General features: G+C 43.5%; 1 protein-coding gene across 1 annotated transcript in view; it reads right to left on the bottom strand.

The window, feature by feature from the left end:
• The window catches only part of LOC148097749 (uncharacterized), a 28,722-nt gene that overhangs the window by 7,115 nt on the left and 2,902 nt on the right, over nucleotides 1–18,705 (bottom strand). Inside the window, exons 2-3 of the mRNA XM_087832231.1 lie at nucleotides 11,069–11,160; nucleotides 2,582–3,497 (exon numbers count right to left, since the gene is read on the bottom strand). Coding sequence (XP_087688357.1) covers nucleotides 3,448–3,497; nucleotides 11,069–11,160 — 142 coding nt within the window. The 3' untranslated portion in view covers nucleotides 2,582–3,447. The remainder of the gene's footprint in view (nucleotides 1–2,581; nucleotides 3,498–11,068; nucleotides 11,161–18,705) is intronic.

The raw sequence follows: 18,705 nt of genomic DNA, 5'->3' as shown, positions 1-18,705 counted from the left end.
GGAGGACAATCACACTTTAAACACGGCTGTATTCATACAGGTAATTATGGAGATCAGTATTGTATCTGTGTCTGACTGTCTGACATTTGTGGGCCTCATGCACTGTCTTCACAGCTCAGTGCATACTATGGGGGGGTGGCGAGCTTTCCTTTTCCCTTCTTCCCTCTCAAATTGATCAGTCTGACTGGCACACACACACAAAAAAACCCCTTTTGTTCAGCACAACATGGCGATCATGTATATTTCTAATAAACGTCTGTATTCTTTCACCATGAAACTCGGTCCGCTATCTTGCAAAGCGCTGGTCTCGTGTCGCCATTCCCCTTCCCACTATCCTCTGCATCCCTCTGTTTTGCTTGTTCCCTCTTCTCCAGCACATCAAGGGTAAACTCATGACTCGCCTCGCCTTTCTTTCCTCTTCCTGACTCTTTGCCGTTTGTCATTGGCTGAAAGCAGCTCCACATTGGCTGGACAGAAACGGTGATGCAACGAACACGAGGCTCCTGTGTAGTAGGGGTGTTTACGTGTTTTTTGTGAGAAACGGGCTCTGAGCGTGCGTCTGCTGCTCTCCCACAAATAATGTGACCGCCGAACACGAACGGGCGCAACACTCTCTTCTCTCGTGTGATCAGGGAGACCTTCAAAAGACTGTGACTGAATTTGCCTCGCCGCGCAGCATATGGGCACGCTCGCCGTTCTATGCAAATGGCCGAAATGCAGACAAATCTGCACAAATGCAGACAAACTAAACTCCCCCCACCGCCACCCTCCAGTGTCTCATTAATGGTTTCTCCTAAAACCAGACGCCCCCCTCATCAAATAATAACCTCTCCACTTACACCCCCGCCCCAACTCCATCTTCCCCTCCTGTGCACACCCCGCCAATCCCATCCCACAGTCTAGACCCCACAACCCTCTCCCAAACCAGACACCCCAAAATCTCCCCCACCCCAACCAACCCCAACCCACCCCCACGCCTCCTCCCTCTCCTCTCCTCAGCTCCCACGACCAGCAGACAGACCCTATGATTTGCGTGACCGCCATTTTGCTGCCCACAGTAGACCTAACTGTACTGGCGCAGCAGCAGCTGCCTTGATGGGCAAATGCAAATGCGAGCGCCGCATTGTCGCTTGAATTAACGGCCCCACCACCACAACCCCCCAACAACGAAAAACAAGACCTGCCCGATCAGATGCGACTACACAATGACGCAGTGCCGTAACTGTAATACAGAAAACGTGACATGTTCATTTACACAAAGCGGCTGCGAGGAGCTGTGCTGAATGCTATTATGCATGGTTACGGGATCAAACGCATTCTGTAACCCCCCCCCCCCTTGCGATTTTTTAAAAAGGTGCATTTCCAAAGTCTCAAATAGGTGCAGCTGAGTCGTCTCCCGTTTTTCATGCGATACTTCAAAGCTACAATCCGCCAGTCTTCAGGCGGCAATTTTTGTGCTGCGGCCTATTTATATTTTTCATCTGCAGCTCTTTTCTAGCAAAATCAGTCACCCCATGATTTGTTCAGTGCCATGGTAACCAGACACCCATGTGCATGAAAATGAGACTATTATGGTCTGTGTGTCTGGAGTTTGTTGGGCCTATGGATCCCTACTTAATTAGAGTCTGTGTGCATGTCTGAGCCTCTCTGTTTGCTTAATGCTTTCATCTGTGCATTATGTATGTCTGTGTGTAAAAAACAAAACAAAAAAAACAACCAACTGCGAGTGTGCATGCGTGACGGGGCGCGATCTGATTAAACAAAGCCCCAGCTTAATCTTTTGTACAGTGTCACATTTGCATGCGAGGGAATCACATGCAAGCAAGCGCACCATATGGCACAGTATGTCTAGACAGTTGATCTTGCATGGACCGAACACCTATCAAACACATTTCTGGGTGCGAATACTCGCACCTTGAAAGAAACTCACCCCCCCCCACCAAAACCCAAAAACAAACGGCATGGAGTACGCTTTAAAACATCACTTCGCTCCTGCTCGCTCGTCGCCAACGCGCGCCTTCTTAGGATCAATTACCAGCTCATGCCGACGACGTGATGTTCGGAGGTTATGCAAATGCAATTAGCCTTGATTTGCATTCAACGACAACAGCTAACCGACGCACAGATGGCAGACAACGGGGATGCACTCGCCATTTTTTGGCAGAGGGAAAGACTGGCGGCCATTTTGTCTGAAGCTGTGCCCATCTGGATGGAAACAACCACGCTGCATTACTGTGACGACGACAGCAGTTTGGGAGATGTGGGTGCACACTGCTGCTGCTGCTCGCAGCTCAAACACTCAAGGCCAAACATATACAGTCCATTTACACACACACACACGGCTCTGTGATGCAGATAAGAATTATGCAGCGAGAGTAGAGATTGAAAGCACGAGTGGCATCTTATAATTAAAGAAACACCTCTTTTTTTTCACAGCTGTAATCCTAAATCGGCCTCAAAGGATGCCGAGTTACCATCTCTCCCTGTCACAGGCTATTTTAGGCAATGTGTGATGTAATGACAGCACATTCAGAGTAGTTCATAGAGTGGAAAATGTGAAGTGCTAAAGAGAGATACTTGCCATTTTACCATCTCCACTACAAGGTCTCTCTGCTCTATGATCTCCAGCCCTCTTTGCTGTTCAGTCAGTTTTTTTTTTAAACAGTCTGAAATTGAATAATAGACATCATGGAGAAAAAAAAAAGATCATACTCAAAGCTCATACTTCGTGTGCCAGTATTTCTTGTTTGAACAGACACGTGTCTACAGCTCACCATAGTAACAGCAAGCCAAGCGAGTGGTAGAGAAAATAAAGATCTGTCTCTTTGTCAAATGTAAAAACTAGTTGGGGGAATAAACAACGGGCGAGTCGAGGATGGAGAATGAGTCAAAAGTAGAGCTCCCGAACTGTGTGTGTGTGTTTTTTTTTTATCAGCCCGAGGCAGGAGGTTGGGGGGATACGTCAATCTTATGATGGAAAAAAAAAAGGCAAGAGAAAGGAGCATCCCTCTTGGCAGTCTTTCAACGTTCTGGGCATTGGGTATTATTTGGGGAGAAATCCCCTTCAGCAGAACCACACACACAGCCAGTGGAGATTGGGACTGAGGTCCAGTCCAAGGAGCCAGGGCTGCAGCTGAGAGAACCACACAGGACCTGTCTTTTGGAGGTCTGCAGGCCCGTAGGCCACACACTTAAAACACAGGAAACCCCACTCAGAGCTGTGAAGGTTTTCTGTTTCATATTGATTTCTCCTGCATGCCGGTAGCTCCAGAGGTGATCTGAGCCTTTGGGGACCTTCTCCATCCTTCCCGGCCCACTCACTAGCTCCCCGCCTGGGCTTCACTGGCTCTGCTGGACCCCTGGATGGAGGTACAAGCCACAGGAGGAGAGGAAGAAGACAAGAGCCCATGGCAATGATGATGAGCTGCGCCGGGTCTCTGAGTTCAGTCATCCAGCAGCCTTTATCCAGCCTTCCAACCACCCACCCTTGTTTCCATCTGAAAAAGGGAAAATAGAGAGTGTTTTTCAAAATCTCACCTTTGGCATTCAGCATCCCTCTGCTCAATGCAAATGCAAATGCAAACACTAACACTTTGATTAAAAATACGTGGGAAGAAAACGCCAACTTGCTCTTTTGTAACCCGCCCCAAGGCTCCCACTGCTGTACAGAAACAAATAAAAATTCTCAACATGCTGTATGAAAGACAGAAGCATCAATTTCTGTTCGTTTTTCTAAAATGTTATGCACAAATATGCATTTTTCACGTTAAAATCATTTACATTTAACCTTAACCGTGAGGAATTATTAACAACAGTACCAATATGCATGTAGAAATATTATAAATGTATTCTGAAACCTGTTATCATGCTAATATGCTATAATCCTTTGTGCTTCTTTGTTCTTTTCTTTAAAAAATAAGAATTGAAGGAGCCTCCCTGAGTAACCTGCACACACTGGCCCTAGTTTCTATCAAACTTGGCTACAGAGAGACTCAGCTCGGTGTGTTCTCCTGGAAAACGATTAACACAGTTATAGCCAGTCATGGGATAGTTTGCTAGGGAATTTAAGTTTGCAGTAATGTGCGTGTTTTCATCATATAATGGAAGGAGCAACGGGAGTAGCCCAGCGAGCCGGAGGAAGATTCAGACACAATGCAGCCATTGAGAGAGTTCAGACATGGGTGTTAACTCGCCATTCCTTCACACACAATAGGGCCCCCCACTACAGCCAGCATAGGGCACAATGTTGGTTCAGGGCAGCCCTCCACCCAGTGACAAAGAAAAGAGCTGCATTATCAAGATGGGAGGAGAAGGAAGGGTGAGGGGGGTGCAGGAGGAGAGAGACAAACAGGAGATTGAGGGATATTTGTGTATGAGGAGGGAGGCAGAGAAGCAGAGGGGAGGCCCTGCGACCCACGGCTTTGGACTTGAGGAACAAAACAGCGAGACGTCACCAACGTCAGCATCAGATGTTCCATCTATTTTCCGTCCCGCTCGCATGTTGTCAATTTTATTAGTGAGCATTGTGAAGAAGCTATTTGCACATAAGAAGCTATTCGCGCATCTACAGAAATATGATGTGGGAAAAGTAAAGACTACAAACAGATGGTTTATTCCGAATCCCACGAAACGACTTTCAAAGCATGAATTAAAGATGCCACATTAGAAATATACGTGCTAACTGATATTTTGCAGTGTGCAATTTACTAAGGATGCCTGGTTCTGTATTTCATTTGTAGGAGAATTAATTAGGACAAATAATAGCGTGATTCAGCCTCTGCTTCGGAGCGGTTAATATGTAGAACATATGTTCTTCTTGTTAGTTAATCCCTGTGAAGAAGAGCCTGGAAAGAAGCAGATCTGTCTTTGATCACACATATGTGGTTATGGGGTTTGTTTAGTATATTATTTAAATATAAATAATGCAATTTTTTTGGGTACCTGTCAAAAATATGCTTGGGACATTTTCAAGAAATAGATGGAGCCATACTAAACAAACCACACATAGCCAGTACCAAGCCAGGATAGCAAGCTGTATTTTGGGGATTTGCAGACTATATTATATTATATTATATTATATTATATTATATTATATTATATTATATTATATTATATTATATTATATTATATTATATTATATGCTTGGTGGATCCATATTAATGTACCACAAAACTAACGCAACTCCTAAAAACTTTAATGGTTTCCCTATTATGGGCTTCTCTTATTCATGTTTTTATTTTCTTTCCTTTTTTTAAACATCTATTGGACAATAAAGTAGAGAATAAACAGGAAAGTAAGAGAGAGCAAGAGGGTTGACAAACAGGAAAGCATTCAGGGTGGAACTGAACCCAGACCTCTGCCTCATTATTCAGGTTTTCAGTGGCATGCTCTGGTGATACATACTGACCCAGCAAACAGTTTTTTTTTTTTTTACACATTACTGAGTAAAATTTACACTTCACTTTACATTTAACATATAACTGCAACGCCCCTCGTCTGTTTTTGACTGGTGACCTTATTTCCACATTTCTTCCACCGTGTCCCTGTCAGACTCTTCATACAAATTTTACCAACTGGTAATAAAAGCAGCATCATCTTTGATGCAGGTGCATTTTAACTACATCCAACTTCCCCCCCTTTTTTTTCATTGGATCTGAAGGACGAAATTGTTTGCCTGCTTTTGTTTGTTCCAGTGAAACTCAGAGATGAATTTGATGTACAGTATGTGCATGAAATGAAGGACATGGGAATTTATCTGCACTTTAATGGCTTCATATTTGCAGCAGAGAGCAGGAATCACATCATCTCCAACAACTTCAGCATTTTTGAAACATCTTTAGTGGTCATCCAAAGACTGTATAACAAGCATTTGCTCGTTCTGAGTTGCTTGTTATACACTCTGCATGGTTGTAAGGGAGCACTGTTTTGGGAGTGAAGCTGACAGCGTTAACAATCCGTTGGTAATGTAGGTGTAAAAGCTTTTATTCTACCTTCCTTTTTCCAGACAGGTAAAAATCTCCTGCAAAACAAAGGGGCGACTTCTGCTTAAAATGTATAAAGGAAGCTATCAGTTTGACAGTGTTTAAGGCCAGCAGGCTGTATAGGTGGTGACGAGGTAGTGGGGCTGGGGGTGGAGGAGTAGTTGGAAAATGTTTATGGAGATCCTGTGTCTCTCTGGGAGCCTAATAGGATCCCATGGCTGGAGTGAGAGCTCATTGTGCCAGTGTAAAGGATTACACTGCTAAACTGGTAAAACAGGGGAAAAAGCCCAAACACTCTCTACCTCCTATGGAGAGGCAACGAACCATCCAACAATGAGAGGGGAGAGTATACTGGGAGCTGACTCATTTCATCAACAGAGAAAGCGACCCAAGGAAAGAGAAGTATCGGAGGAACTCTGACAGAGGGGGGAAAAAAGACCGGGCAGTTCATTTAGCTGTATGTACAGAAACAAAAATGACTGCAAATGGAGGGAGGGATGACAAAAAAAAAAACAGAAAGGAAGGGGCAGGCGGGCTGCTTGGATGACAGTTTCAGTATTCGAGGGTAAAATGGGCAAATGATGTCTGTCTTGCTTGTCTGTCTGCATCCTGAGTGACAGTTTACAATCTCTGAGGCAGCAGGCAGGCCCAGCAGGTCGGCTCTTTGGCTCCATACAATCCCTCATTTCCTAACCTATTTTTTCCTCTCTCTGCCGTCTACCCTCCACCTTCAGCTCTCGTCTGTTTCCAGCCATTTCTAATCTCCCCCACTCTGCCACCACAGCCACTACCTTCACTCTGCATATATATGTATATGTATGTATATGTGTATATATATATTTTTTTTATTTCCACAATTTTTTAGTTGATCACCAGTTAATTGAATCATTACGTAGACTGAGCCTTCCGTCGTTGTTTCTTTCTGACTTCACCACAAAAAGACTAATGCTCTGCAACAATAATGCCCTCTCCTCTTTATGGAACTAGCTTGCAGGCTTTTTCTTGCCCTTTGACGCAAACGATGACCTGAATCAGTCCCTCTCTGCACCTGCCTCACATTCATCCAGTAACTGTTTACAGCCGACTTTCTTGGGGCTACAATCATGCTGAACTGGTAGATTAATTTCCAGCAAACATTTGCTTGCTTTTGGATTCTCTGCTCGCTTTAGTGTCTTATATAAATATATATTTGTTAAAAATCCCCAAAGGGTTTTTTTTTTTTTCATCGCAAAATTTGAAAGCACAGGAAATCCTCCGAACGTCTGATGAGCATGATGACCCCGCATATTTCCTGCAGTTTTCATGTACAGCACGCACATACAACATTATTCTCATCTCATTTGCTGTTCAAATGGAAACCACGCCGGGCACAAATGCATCATTTGCATCCTGCAACCTGCCAGGCTGACAGACTCCTCTCTCTCTCTCCCTCTCTCTCCTCCTTTGCTGTCTTCATCTCTTCCCTTCCTTCAAAGGCTGCTGAGGATGTATTCAAACAGCAGGATACACACTCAGCTAACAAACCTCATTAAGGGCCCATACACACTTTCTCAATGCTTACACTAGCTGTCACACATCCTCTCTCAATGCACACACTGGTGGCCACACTGACCACGACAAAGCATCTTTACAGAGCTAATTAGAAGGGTCCCCCTCTCTATTTGAAACTCATCTGAATAGGAGGGAACATGATAATGAGGAGGGGAGGACGAGATAGAGGAGGGAGGGACAGTTGGGATGAAAAAGGAAAAAAGGGGCGAAGGAGAGAGAGGGAGAGAGGATGCATGGTAATTTATTTGCGGAGATGGTGGGCATGTTTTTTCGTGGCGTGGAATTAAAGTGAGGAGCCCGTGCAAGCAGGGGGAACCGAATTAGTGTGACACTGCTCAGAAGCAGCGACGGAGACGAACGGGGAGGGAAGTGAGTGCTGCACCATTTTGATTGGTGTGCCAGTATCTGGAGAGAGAGATAGAAAGAAGCCATGGGTGGGACCCTAGCTTCATCGGGAAGGAGGTAAAAAGAGCAGCCGCTGCCACGGACGGCATTTCAGAGAGCTTTACATGAACTCATGATCAAACTAACTGGAACACATGTAACACAAAATGTGGGGTAAAGAGGCACCAGATGATCACCTGAATTAAAGGGAATTATTTCCATTCCTTTTTCTGATTATAATTATTTATCTGTTATTCATCAGATAACATTTTGTATTTAAGGAGGGACAAAACGTCGCATTGAGGTTAAGCTCTAAAATGATCCTCAAAAGCTGCTTCATCTCTCTGTAAACTTTTCCCCATTTGTGCTTTTTTTTCCTTTTGTTTCTCTGAAGCATCTCTCTCTTTGTGCGTGTGTGTGTGCAGACAATGCCAAGTTGACAGTTAAGGTCTCAGATCAAGTTTGTCTCTGGAGCCCGTGTGAGTGGACATATCAGAAGCTGCACAAGACCTCTATCAGAGCTTTCCATCATAGTAAATTAAAAAAAAAAGAGCTTTTTTAAAAATATTAGAATTAAACTACTCGATCAAACAAGATCACAATGTGAGTATGAGGGGAAAGAAATCCAGGCTCCTCTCAATGCTCAGCAGAATTTTAAGTTCAAGTTGAAGTTATGACCTAATTGTTCTCTCATCAAGGCCCAGTGGCCCCTTGATGGGAGTGCAAAGCATTCTGGGAGAATAGCAGGTGTCCCCGTGTCGCAGAGCTTCCCAGACAGCTTGTTAATTTGCACAACTTTTACAAATTAACAAGCTCTCTGCTGTATGTGTGTGTGCATGCGTGTGCATGTATGTGTGTATATATTAGCGATGGGACTTGACCCTAGCGAGCTGCGGCAGTGTTTCGCGTCTTGCTGGGCGTGGGAAAAAGACGGGACCCCTTTTCACAGCTGCCTGGCTGAGGCCTGGGCTGCTGGGGGCCCCCTGTACCCCCCTTCACACACACACACACACATACACACCCTGGTTCCCCCTTGTTCAAGATCCCCCCCAACACACACACACACACACACCAACCCTTCTCCTCCTTCTATCCCATTCAGGCTCCAGCCTACTGGCTTTCAAAAGCAGGACCCCCTTCCCAGCCCTTCATAAATACATCTCATTATTCAAGCCCTAGTTTGCATAGGGATTCCAAAGAGATCTCCACTCTGCTCGCGAGGCCTGAAGCCTCTCAGCCTTTTGGACCGCACAAGTGCAAATTTCGACTTAGTAATCTCCCTGTGTTAATATTTGTTTTAAAACGATGTGCGCACACTTTCAAAATTCTTTCGCCAATATTGAAACGCATATTTTTTCCCTTTCTTTCTTTTTTTCTTTTCTTTTTTGCTTTTGTTTTTGCTTCTGACTTAAAATTTCTAATTTGTCTCAGAAATTATGGAAAAATCTGTAGAAACTAAAGCCAGTGAAAAGAGAGTTTAGCATGACTATTAGCAAGTGCTTGTCTGTGTTCCATCTGCCACGGGCTATTGTACAGTACTACACACACACACACACACACACACACACACACACACACACACACACACACACACACTTCAGACCCTGTACAATACCACCCCCCCCACCCCCATTCACCATTCACTGCAATGCATTACTGCAGAGATTTATCTCCTATCAGCCTGTATAATACTGAGGTTATAATTTACATCCACTTTAGAAAACAGCAGCACAGGCCGCTCCTTGCGTATGCTAATGTAAAGCTTGGGAAAATCTGGGCGATTCAAAGAACTCCATCCTAAATTTGAATAACTGAGCTTTCCATTGAGCTTCAAGGTTGTGGAACCACGAAGATTTGACCTTGCTAACAATATGTACTTACCGTTTAATTCCTTATTCTCGACTATTTAAGAGGGAATTGGAGGGAACGCTCTGACGGCCTTAAAGCCAGGAATGTTTCTGTTTCCATCTTGCTCCAATAACTGCAATTATATCATTTTTTTTGGTTATGTTTCTCAGCAGCCTTAAAATTATCTATTTTTTCAATAATCTTTAACCTTATGAGTCACTCTACAGTTTTCACTTAATGCTGCTGCTAAAACCAAATTATGCGTATGCTATAGCTTTATGCTGATCTATGCTTTGCTCCCAGCAATCAGAGATTTTTGGATGAAGGGGAGGGTGGCTCATCAAGGCATTAGGGGCAAAAAGGACAGAGCCACCCAAACACTCTTTCCACATGAGCAGGTCCAAACCTTGGGTGAGCCCTACGCCTCCGCTCTCCTAACGGGATAAAGAACCGCAGCAAAGATTACACGGCAACCTCCCCTGCACCTACCACACACTCCACCTGACAAATAGGATCATAGTGTTTAAAGGGATAAAACGCTGAATGTATGAGAATGAAAAGAGAGTTGTGAGTGCGTGCATGCGTGTGTGTGTAAGTGTGAGAATGATGGAGGGGAAAGGGGGGAGGAGGGGGTGATATACGACGTAAAAAATGTTAATACTTCAAAGGAAGAAAAGAAATGATGGGATTCAACATGGAGGTCCTACTTCACTCGCTTAGATCGGGCCATTTGCACTCTCTCATAGCTGCAGGCCACAGTCTACGGCTGTTACAACCTGTATGCATATTCCTGCATATATGTGAAAGGTATAAAACTGACATTTACACAAAATAAAAATGGCAGTAAATGTGTCTCCTAATGCTCCTTTTGCTTTGAAAGGGTTTATGAGAATTAAAGCAGAGCAACGCACTTAAAAAAATCACATTTGATACTAAATAATAAAAATAATATATATATATTTTTTAAGTATTTCAAAATTCAGGCTTAGTCTGTGTCTCTTTCTGGCTTTTTCACACCCACACACAGCCCACTATGGTCACACAGCTCAACAAAATATGGACAACAATCAACCACCAGCAAAGCTCCATCGCTGGCTGATGAATCTAGATGCAAAACTTTCTGAAAGCCTCCAGCATCTTCTGGTTTGACCTCTTGGATTCACTCTTAAAGCTACCCAAGCTGCATAAGACAAAAAGATGCACGCTTGCTTCTGCGCTTGGCAACACCGTCATGGGTTGTTACCGATATGGAAGCAAACAACGTCGGCGTTCATCATGCACGTCTTCCTATTTTGTGTATTCACCTGCAGGCTGATTGCTGCTCCTCATCTTGTCTGGTGGCAGCTTGACTTCGTTGTGAGGTGATAAATAAGGGGCTGAAATTCCCGGCATTTTTCTTCAAAGATAAAAGAAAGGAAAATCAGTTAGCAGTGATTTAGAGGCAGTGGATGAAAACACGAGGCAGGAGAAGAAAGGAATGCATTGTGTTTGTTAACCATACAGCTAAGATCAATCTCTAAAACTTGTTTACTTCCTTGTATTTTTCCTCTGTGCACTTTACGTTATTTTGCCTTGTTGCAAGGTTAAATCAATTTTGTGCTGCGCATACTGTAAACTATAAATGTAAGATGTCATGGACAAGCTACACAAAGTATTTCTAGTGAAGGAACTATACCACAAAGCAAAGCTATGCATGATGTTTTATCAGCACTGCATCACAGTTGCTAAGCTACGGAAATGCAGAATGAGACATAAAAAATAGCACATAAAATAACAGGAGAGTGGGTTAGAAATTTTTAAAGAACATCACAGAAAGACTCATATGACATATTAATCCCTTTTTTGGGCATAAATGGAGAACATGGAGGTCAAATCGTGTATATCTCCTCAACCAGGCAAATGTCAACAACCCAGATGCACAAACATGGACACACACACACACGCACACACACACACACATACCATTTGAGCTGGCTTGTCTAACGGCGCACATCAAATATTGTCAGTCATGGTCTAAATAGAGCATGCAGGGACTTCAGGGATATTCAGTCATCTCTGAGGCTCGCTGATTCTGCTCTAAGAATAGATCAAACTCTGAGCCGATGTCCTATTTAGTTCTTATCTAACAGGCGAACACAAAAATAATCCACCCTGTGAAACACAGATTCAAACATATCTGCCTCGTCTAACTTGGATTTGAGTCGAAAGCCTGTTCAAAATACACTGAAGAGGGCCGGGTACAGCCCAGTCTCTTTTACTCTGAATGACTGATGCGGCGGGATGTTGATGTGTTGCACCTGCAGGTTCTGGTTGGGTAGCAAAGAACCAAACAACCCACAGTTATGTGATGGAAAAACACCGATAGCAGGTAGCACACAGCAGTTCAGTCCTGCACTTTCTCCCAAGTACTCCAGTAGCTGGGCTTCATCTTGCACACCGAGTGGTGTGCATGTACATCCAATTATACATCACACTCCTAATGTCAAGTTAATTACAGCCAGGGGACATCACTTAGGCTACACTGCTCATACAGGAAATACACTTGGAGTATTAGAGGAGTCAGAGAGTCTGCAGGATGCAGCTCTGCAGGATAAATTCACACTGTGTAATTATGCCTTGAAATGCAGGCTACAGCAACTTCTGGGCCTACAACACATTGCCATAACTAACATGTGAGATCTCAGAAAGCGATCTGATGCTGCTGGTGCTGCCAACACCGTCACGTGAGCTCTGGATTGGCCAATCATGTGAAGCCTTTAACTATTTCTGTCTCACCCCTCAAGATATTACTGTTTTAACACCCACACAGTTGTGACAACTACACACTAGCATGCGGTGTGGATTTGGAGAACGACTTCTCCACATGCGTGTCTCCCTCGTGCCCCAAAGTTGAACGAAACGCTGATATATTGATGCCCAACAGGCCCCTGCATCACCGCGATACCCACGCCACGACCCCCCCTAAAAAAAATACAGAAGCAACATTCACGCCCTCGCAAGCTCCAGAGAGCCAGCAGCTCTGCACAAGAGGTGGACTGCCACAGCTACAATCACGCAGGTGCTGTTTTCCACCCGCCCCTTCCACCACTCCTCCTCAGCGGCGGCAGCCGCGGCGGTCAGCCTCCCTCAGCATCCGTCCCTCCCGCTTCCTCCTGCTGTTGCCCGCCCCGGCATCGTTTCCTCCTCCTCCTCCTCCTCCATGCCGAGCGAGAGGACCCCGCGGCTCCGAAGTGCTCGGCGTCAGTTCGTACTTTCGGTTCTCTAGCTTTATGAAATTAAAACTCATACAGCTAGATAACCAAAGACACAAACTAACCCGTCGTCTCTTAAAGGGGCCGCCTCTCCGACACACACGGGAGAAAACAGAGGGCAGAAAGAGAGAGAGGGGGGGCAGAGAGAGAGAGAGAGAGAGAGAGAGAGAGAGAGAGAGAGCCTGCTTGTGGTCTCATTGGACTGAGAGATCCTCACACACACTCACACTCTGAGTGAGAGAGAGAGAGAAAGGAAGATGCTCAACATATCAGGAATATTCATAAATTTATTTATTAGGATTTAGAGGAGAAACACGGTTAAAACACGACTTTAACACAAACGCTCACTTCTACACACATACGGTGACTGACAGCTTAGCAGGCTGTAGGCCTGATAGATCTTTAACCTTAACTATGCCCACAGTCAAGTATCACAAGTTGGTTAGATGCTCAACCAGCGTTTTGTTTCGCACAGCATCTTAAGTCCGTGCAGCAGTGATATGCACACAGCTTATTTCTTCATCCACTCCCATTTACCAAGCAATGTATTTTTTTAATGAGTTTGAGCACCTTTGTTGTGCACACTGTCACACGCATGGGCCCTTTAACGTAAACCTTAACAAACGGTTTTCTATTGTAGTGTCACAGCTTCAGTTTATATTTCTGCAAACACGCTCACAGTGTCAGAATCAGTGCGATAGATGAAGGCACACAGAAGCAAGTTAAAAACGCAAACACACACGGCACCTCAAGTTATAATCAGTTACACCAGTCACAAAGACAGCATCCTACTTACTTGCACATCAGGCTAACTCCACTCCACCAGTCCATATCCTCCAAATATTTCAAATTCCACCCTGGGGTTTTAATTCACCTGTGCGTCTAGGTTTAATCGCATCCGAGAGGAAATAGCGCAAAAGCTCGGATACTCGAGACTACAGAGTGTCCACCCTCCTCCTCTCCCTGTCTCTTTGTGGATTTTGCAAAGGACCGACACGATGTCCTCTCCCTCACACGTGCAGGCTGCGACTGACAAGTGCGGAGAGCCCACGGTGTGCAGAGGGGATAAACTCCGCCTCAGAGAGAAAGAGCGAGAGAGGGAGAGAGAGAGAGAGAGAGAGAGAGGGAGAGAGGGCGCGAATCCGAAATTATTAAAGCCAAATTAGAAATGAATGCTGGTGCGTGTCAATCAGGAGCTGATTCCTCCAATTATACTCATTATCCATGGGCGTAAAATAGAGAGACGAACGCATCAATTATTTCTAAGAGCAAGATGCAGATTGAGCTGCATGGGTCAAACCTGACCTTTCACAGGCTGTATTTTTGAGAACTCAATTATAGATGTTTAAAACTTCCCTGTATTCATAATTTAATGTGTGGAGAAAAAAGGGAGAAAGGGAGAGGACTGCTCCCCGCCCTCCCCTTTTCTTTTGAGCTTTATAATTCGGTTCGGGGAGCGTAATGGGAGCACAAACTTCCTAAATTCATTTACTCCTTACGACTATTCTGGAAGGTTTAAAGCTTGATTTGAGCTGTTCATTCATATAATCAGTCAGGAACAAAAGATAACTCGCAAAAACACAACTGCGGTGATTTGGTGTCAGGGAATGTCAGTCAGTGAGATGCAAGGTGTTAATCCAAATGCTAGTTGTGTGTCCAGTTAGGCTGTGCGCATTAAATAGCACACCACACACGTGATTATACATTTTATTGTATGGCTGCAATTGGGAAGTAAACCCAATTAGTCTTCTTACAGTCTCGTTACTGTATCATGTGACCTGATGACGAGCGCAAACATTTTTATTACGTTATTATGACACAGTTCGGTCAGTGCGCACACCAACAGTAACATGTTAGAGGATTTAAACGAGACTCCACAGAGTTAAGAAAATGTTACAGTACAATCTCTTGTTTTATTTCAAGACTATAGAAGCTCGCTGTTGAGGCACCGAGCAGAGGAATTCTGGGGGTTTTTTTGTACTGGCTGCAGAAAGAAAAAGGGTTCACGCCGAGCTAAATCCTGATAGTATTCAGGCTTATCGAGTGCGATGTATTATGATGTGAGTGATACCCGGGCTGTGGAGATGAGATAGCGAGAACGATAAGAATCACGCCCTTTGAAAGAAGAAGCCAATGGCTGAGACAAGACCCGGATAGCAACTTGTAATATAACCCAAAGTTTGAAAGGATATTTAAAAAGCTCCCCAGTGTGTGTCTGTGTGTGTGTGTCTGTCTGTGTGTGTGTGTGTGTGAGAGAGAGAGACATGCATTGCTTGTGTTGTGGGGACCCAAATCATAAAGACTTGTCGTTCTTATAGGACAAAAATCAAGTCCCCATGACGCAAATAAGGTGAACCCGTGTTTTAAGGTTAAAGTGAAGGTCAGGGTTACGCATGTAGTAGGTGAGGCTAGTTAAAAAGTTAATGCAAGTCATTGTAATGTCCTCTGAAGACATGGATATAAGGGTGTGTGTGTGTGTGTGTGTGTGTGTGTGTGTGTGTGTGTGTGTGTGTGTGTAAACCAATAAAAGAGCAGGGAGCTACAGTCCAGGTTTTCAAACGAAGCTTGCATCAGATAGCAGTTACACAGGCCTATCTGATTATTGCGCATGGGCAATCTGTTAGTATCATGGAGGTGCAGCTCTGCTGTCAGGCTGCAGCACAGGTCGGACTTTACTGTATGAATCCTATTCTACTCTGCATCATTTATAAATAGATCTAATCGTGGCCTCCGTTATAATGCATCCGAGCTTGTGCAGCACATAGTGCATTGGCGCGGTTAAAAACAAAAATCAAAACACGAGAAAGCCTGCATACAAAGCACATTTACAAATATTCTTTCAACATTAGCATGAGCTAGATTTTCATTTTCATTGCACGGTCATCATTGCACCTGAGCATGCGTGACCAAGTCCTGGAGGACACGTGCTTCCCAACATCGCTTGCACCTGCTTGTAAAATATGTAACCTCCACTTCTGGCACCCATAAAGAAAAATATGAGATAACGCGTGTGTGTTGGAAAGAAGCACACTCGATCACACAATCACTAATGTCAAAAACTGTTAAAAATATAAGAAAAATATCAGAATATGTAGGTCTTGATATCACCTGTTTGTTTTCCACGGTTAAATAAATAATAATAATAATAGTATCAAAACCTTTTTATGGTGACGGATCTACTTAAAACAGCTGCCAAATAATTTAAAATGTTTTTGGTTAAAAAGAAACATTTTTTTACATTCTAGTTTTAATGTTCACAAACGTCACCCACGGTCACAATTCCTGCTCTGAACATTTGAACAATATGTTGAAAGGTGTGTGTGTGTGTGTGTGTGTGCCTGGAAAGATTTTCCCACAAACAAGTGACAGGGAAAATTTGCCCCCACTCCCCCCGCCCCCCACCTCCCATCTCAAAAAAGAAAAAAAAAGAAAGAAAAAAAAGAGAGAAAAAGAAGTCAACATCAAGTTCAACAACGTGCCGGAGAGAAATTTACATGACAATCAGGTCTGGGATCCTCCAAGTCTCCCCCTCTCCCTCCAACCCCGCACAACAGAGTCTGGCGTCAGCCCCGCTACACTTTCCCAGGCTCACAACAATATCTCCCTGCTGAACTCTGCACTGCAGCGCTGCCTGGGGCCTCCACCTCCTCCCCAACCTCCTCCTCCCTCCCTACTACCACATGAATACTTCTTACATGAGCACATGGCAGCGGAGACCCTCATTAAATATTCCGGAGTTTGCGTTAACTTTGAAGCGAGCGAGCTGAGGTTCATCCCTGCACGATGGGAGCAAAATGTCCAATCTTTAAAGATTAATTTACAGTAAATATTAGGTGATCGGGAGGCCTTATTGTGCATTATTAGTATTTTTGCACTATATAAGTCAGTTGATGCTAATATAAAATCTCAATCACGGTTCTCTTATATATTTAGATAATTAAGCAAAAATATATTTTAGGCGGATAAAGAGAAAAATAGAATAATATGTAACTCGGTGCTTTTGAAATAAAAAATATCTGGTAACACACACACACACACACACACACACACACACACACACACACACACACACACACACACACACACACACACACACACAGAGATATGTATTTTTCTTGTGGAAGTGAAAGCAACACACTGAAGAGGAGAATTAAAGACATTTCCAGTGAAACACAAAATAACGTCCACCACGCTGCACCTGCATCACTGTCAAAATATAAAAGGCTACTTACAAATCACTTGAACGCAATCCAACACTTACATCCACATAGATCGTCTGCATTTAAAAAAAAAGAAAAGAAAAAACCTTTTCGGGAGCAATAATTCGCCGCAGAAATGCACTCATTCAAATAATCTGGGCTCCACATTTACATACATACATGTATAAATATATCGCCCACTTTCTGCCAGCACCATAACTACAAACTGCTCTCCTCCTGCAAATCTTATGTCTTTTAGCTGCTACATAAACGGATGACTTCCTGACATGTTATGCAGAAAAAAAAATCCTATCTTACCGGATAACGCGGGTCAGACACGAGAGTAAGAGCTGCGGCTGCAGACAGCGAGAGAGGCGAAAGGAGGGAGGGTGATAATGAGGAAGAGGAGGAGGAGGGAATACAGCCGGCCCAGAGCCTATCAAATTTGTCAAACAGAGGCCTATAATATATATCTATATATTAATTTATTATTGGTGGGGGGGAATAAACGAGAAAATAAAAGCGCTCCAAATCAGGTTACTGATTGATTTATCTTGAAATAGAAATCAGGATCACATCCAGAAAATAACTACAATTAAAAGTGTGATGATGAGGATGTTTTGAATAAGCAGGGTGATGTAAAGCATCGGTACACATCAGTGTGGCTAAACAACCACCGGTTTAGAAGCTGGGCTGAACGTATTTTCCTGCATAGATGATATATCTATCTATCTATCTATCTATATATATATATATATATATATATATATATATATATATATATATATATATATATATATATATATATATATATATATTTGTGTGTGTTTTCCCTCTCCTTGTTCTAACGGTTAGATTTTTGTTGTATACGCCTGAAAAAGGTGACTGGGCTGAGTCTAAAATCTAAATTTTAGTCTCTCCATAATGTGCATTTACAATATTATACCGTGAAAGAGTGGATGGTTATGCAAAACCTCTTAAAAACATAAAGGACCATTGTTGTCTCTTTGTTTTATAGTGGTAAATGACTGAAACAGATTGTATCCAGCGATAAGGTTAAAGCAGGAAAATAAATCCAAAGCACTGTATGATGTAGTTAATCTTTACAAAAATGCATTCTGGGTATTCAGGTGTTTCCAGCCTGTTTATGATGGAGCTATAACAGCCACGGATGCGCTCTCCTTTGGAATAATGAATTTTTATTAGCTGCTGCTCACCAACTCTAACTGACTGTAGCTTGTGAATTTTAACCTTCTGGATCTTAAAATGCGAACGACATGCTGCAGGCTCGTGTTTAGAAGGCACCTGTGTACAGTAAAGCAGCTTAAAGTGAAAACGCAAAGACTGCAGGACGAAACAGCGACACACTTTGGCGAGAAACGAGACGATCGCCTCGTGAAAATGTGTCCACAGTCCACGAACAGTTTTTGTTGGGTTTTATTAGAATATTGATCGAATGTGTGAAGCATGTCCGTGTGCGCTTCTTGAAAC

The sequence above is a fragment of the Neolamprologus brichardi genome, chromosome 18 (genome assembly GCF_056152115.1).
Source record: "Neolamprologus brichardi isolate AB-2024 chromosome 18, ASM5615211v1, whole genome shotgun sequence".
Taxonomy (NCBI): Eukaryota; Metazoa; Chordata; class Actinopteri; order Cichliformes; family Cichlidae; genus Neolamprologus; species Neolamprologus brichardi.
This window is presented reverse-complemented; position numbering and strand designations above follow the sequence as displayed.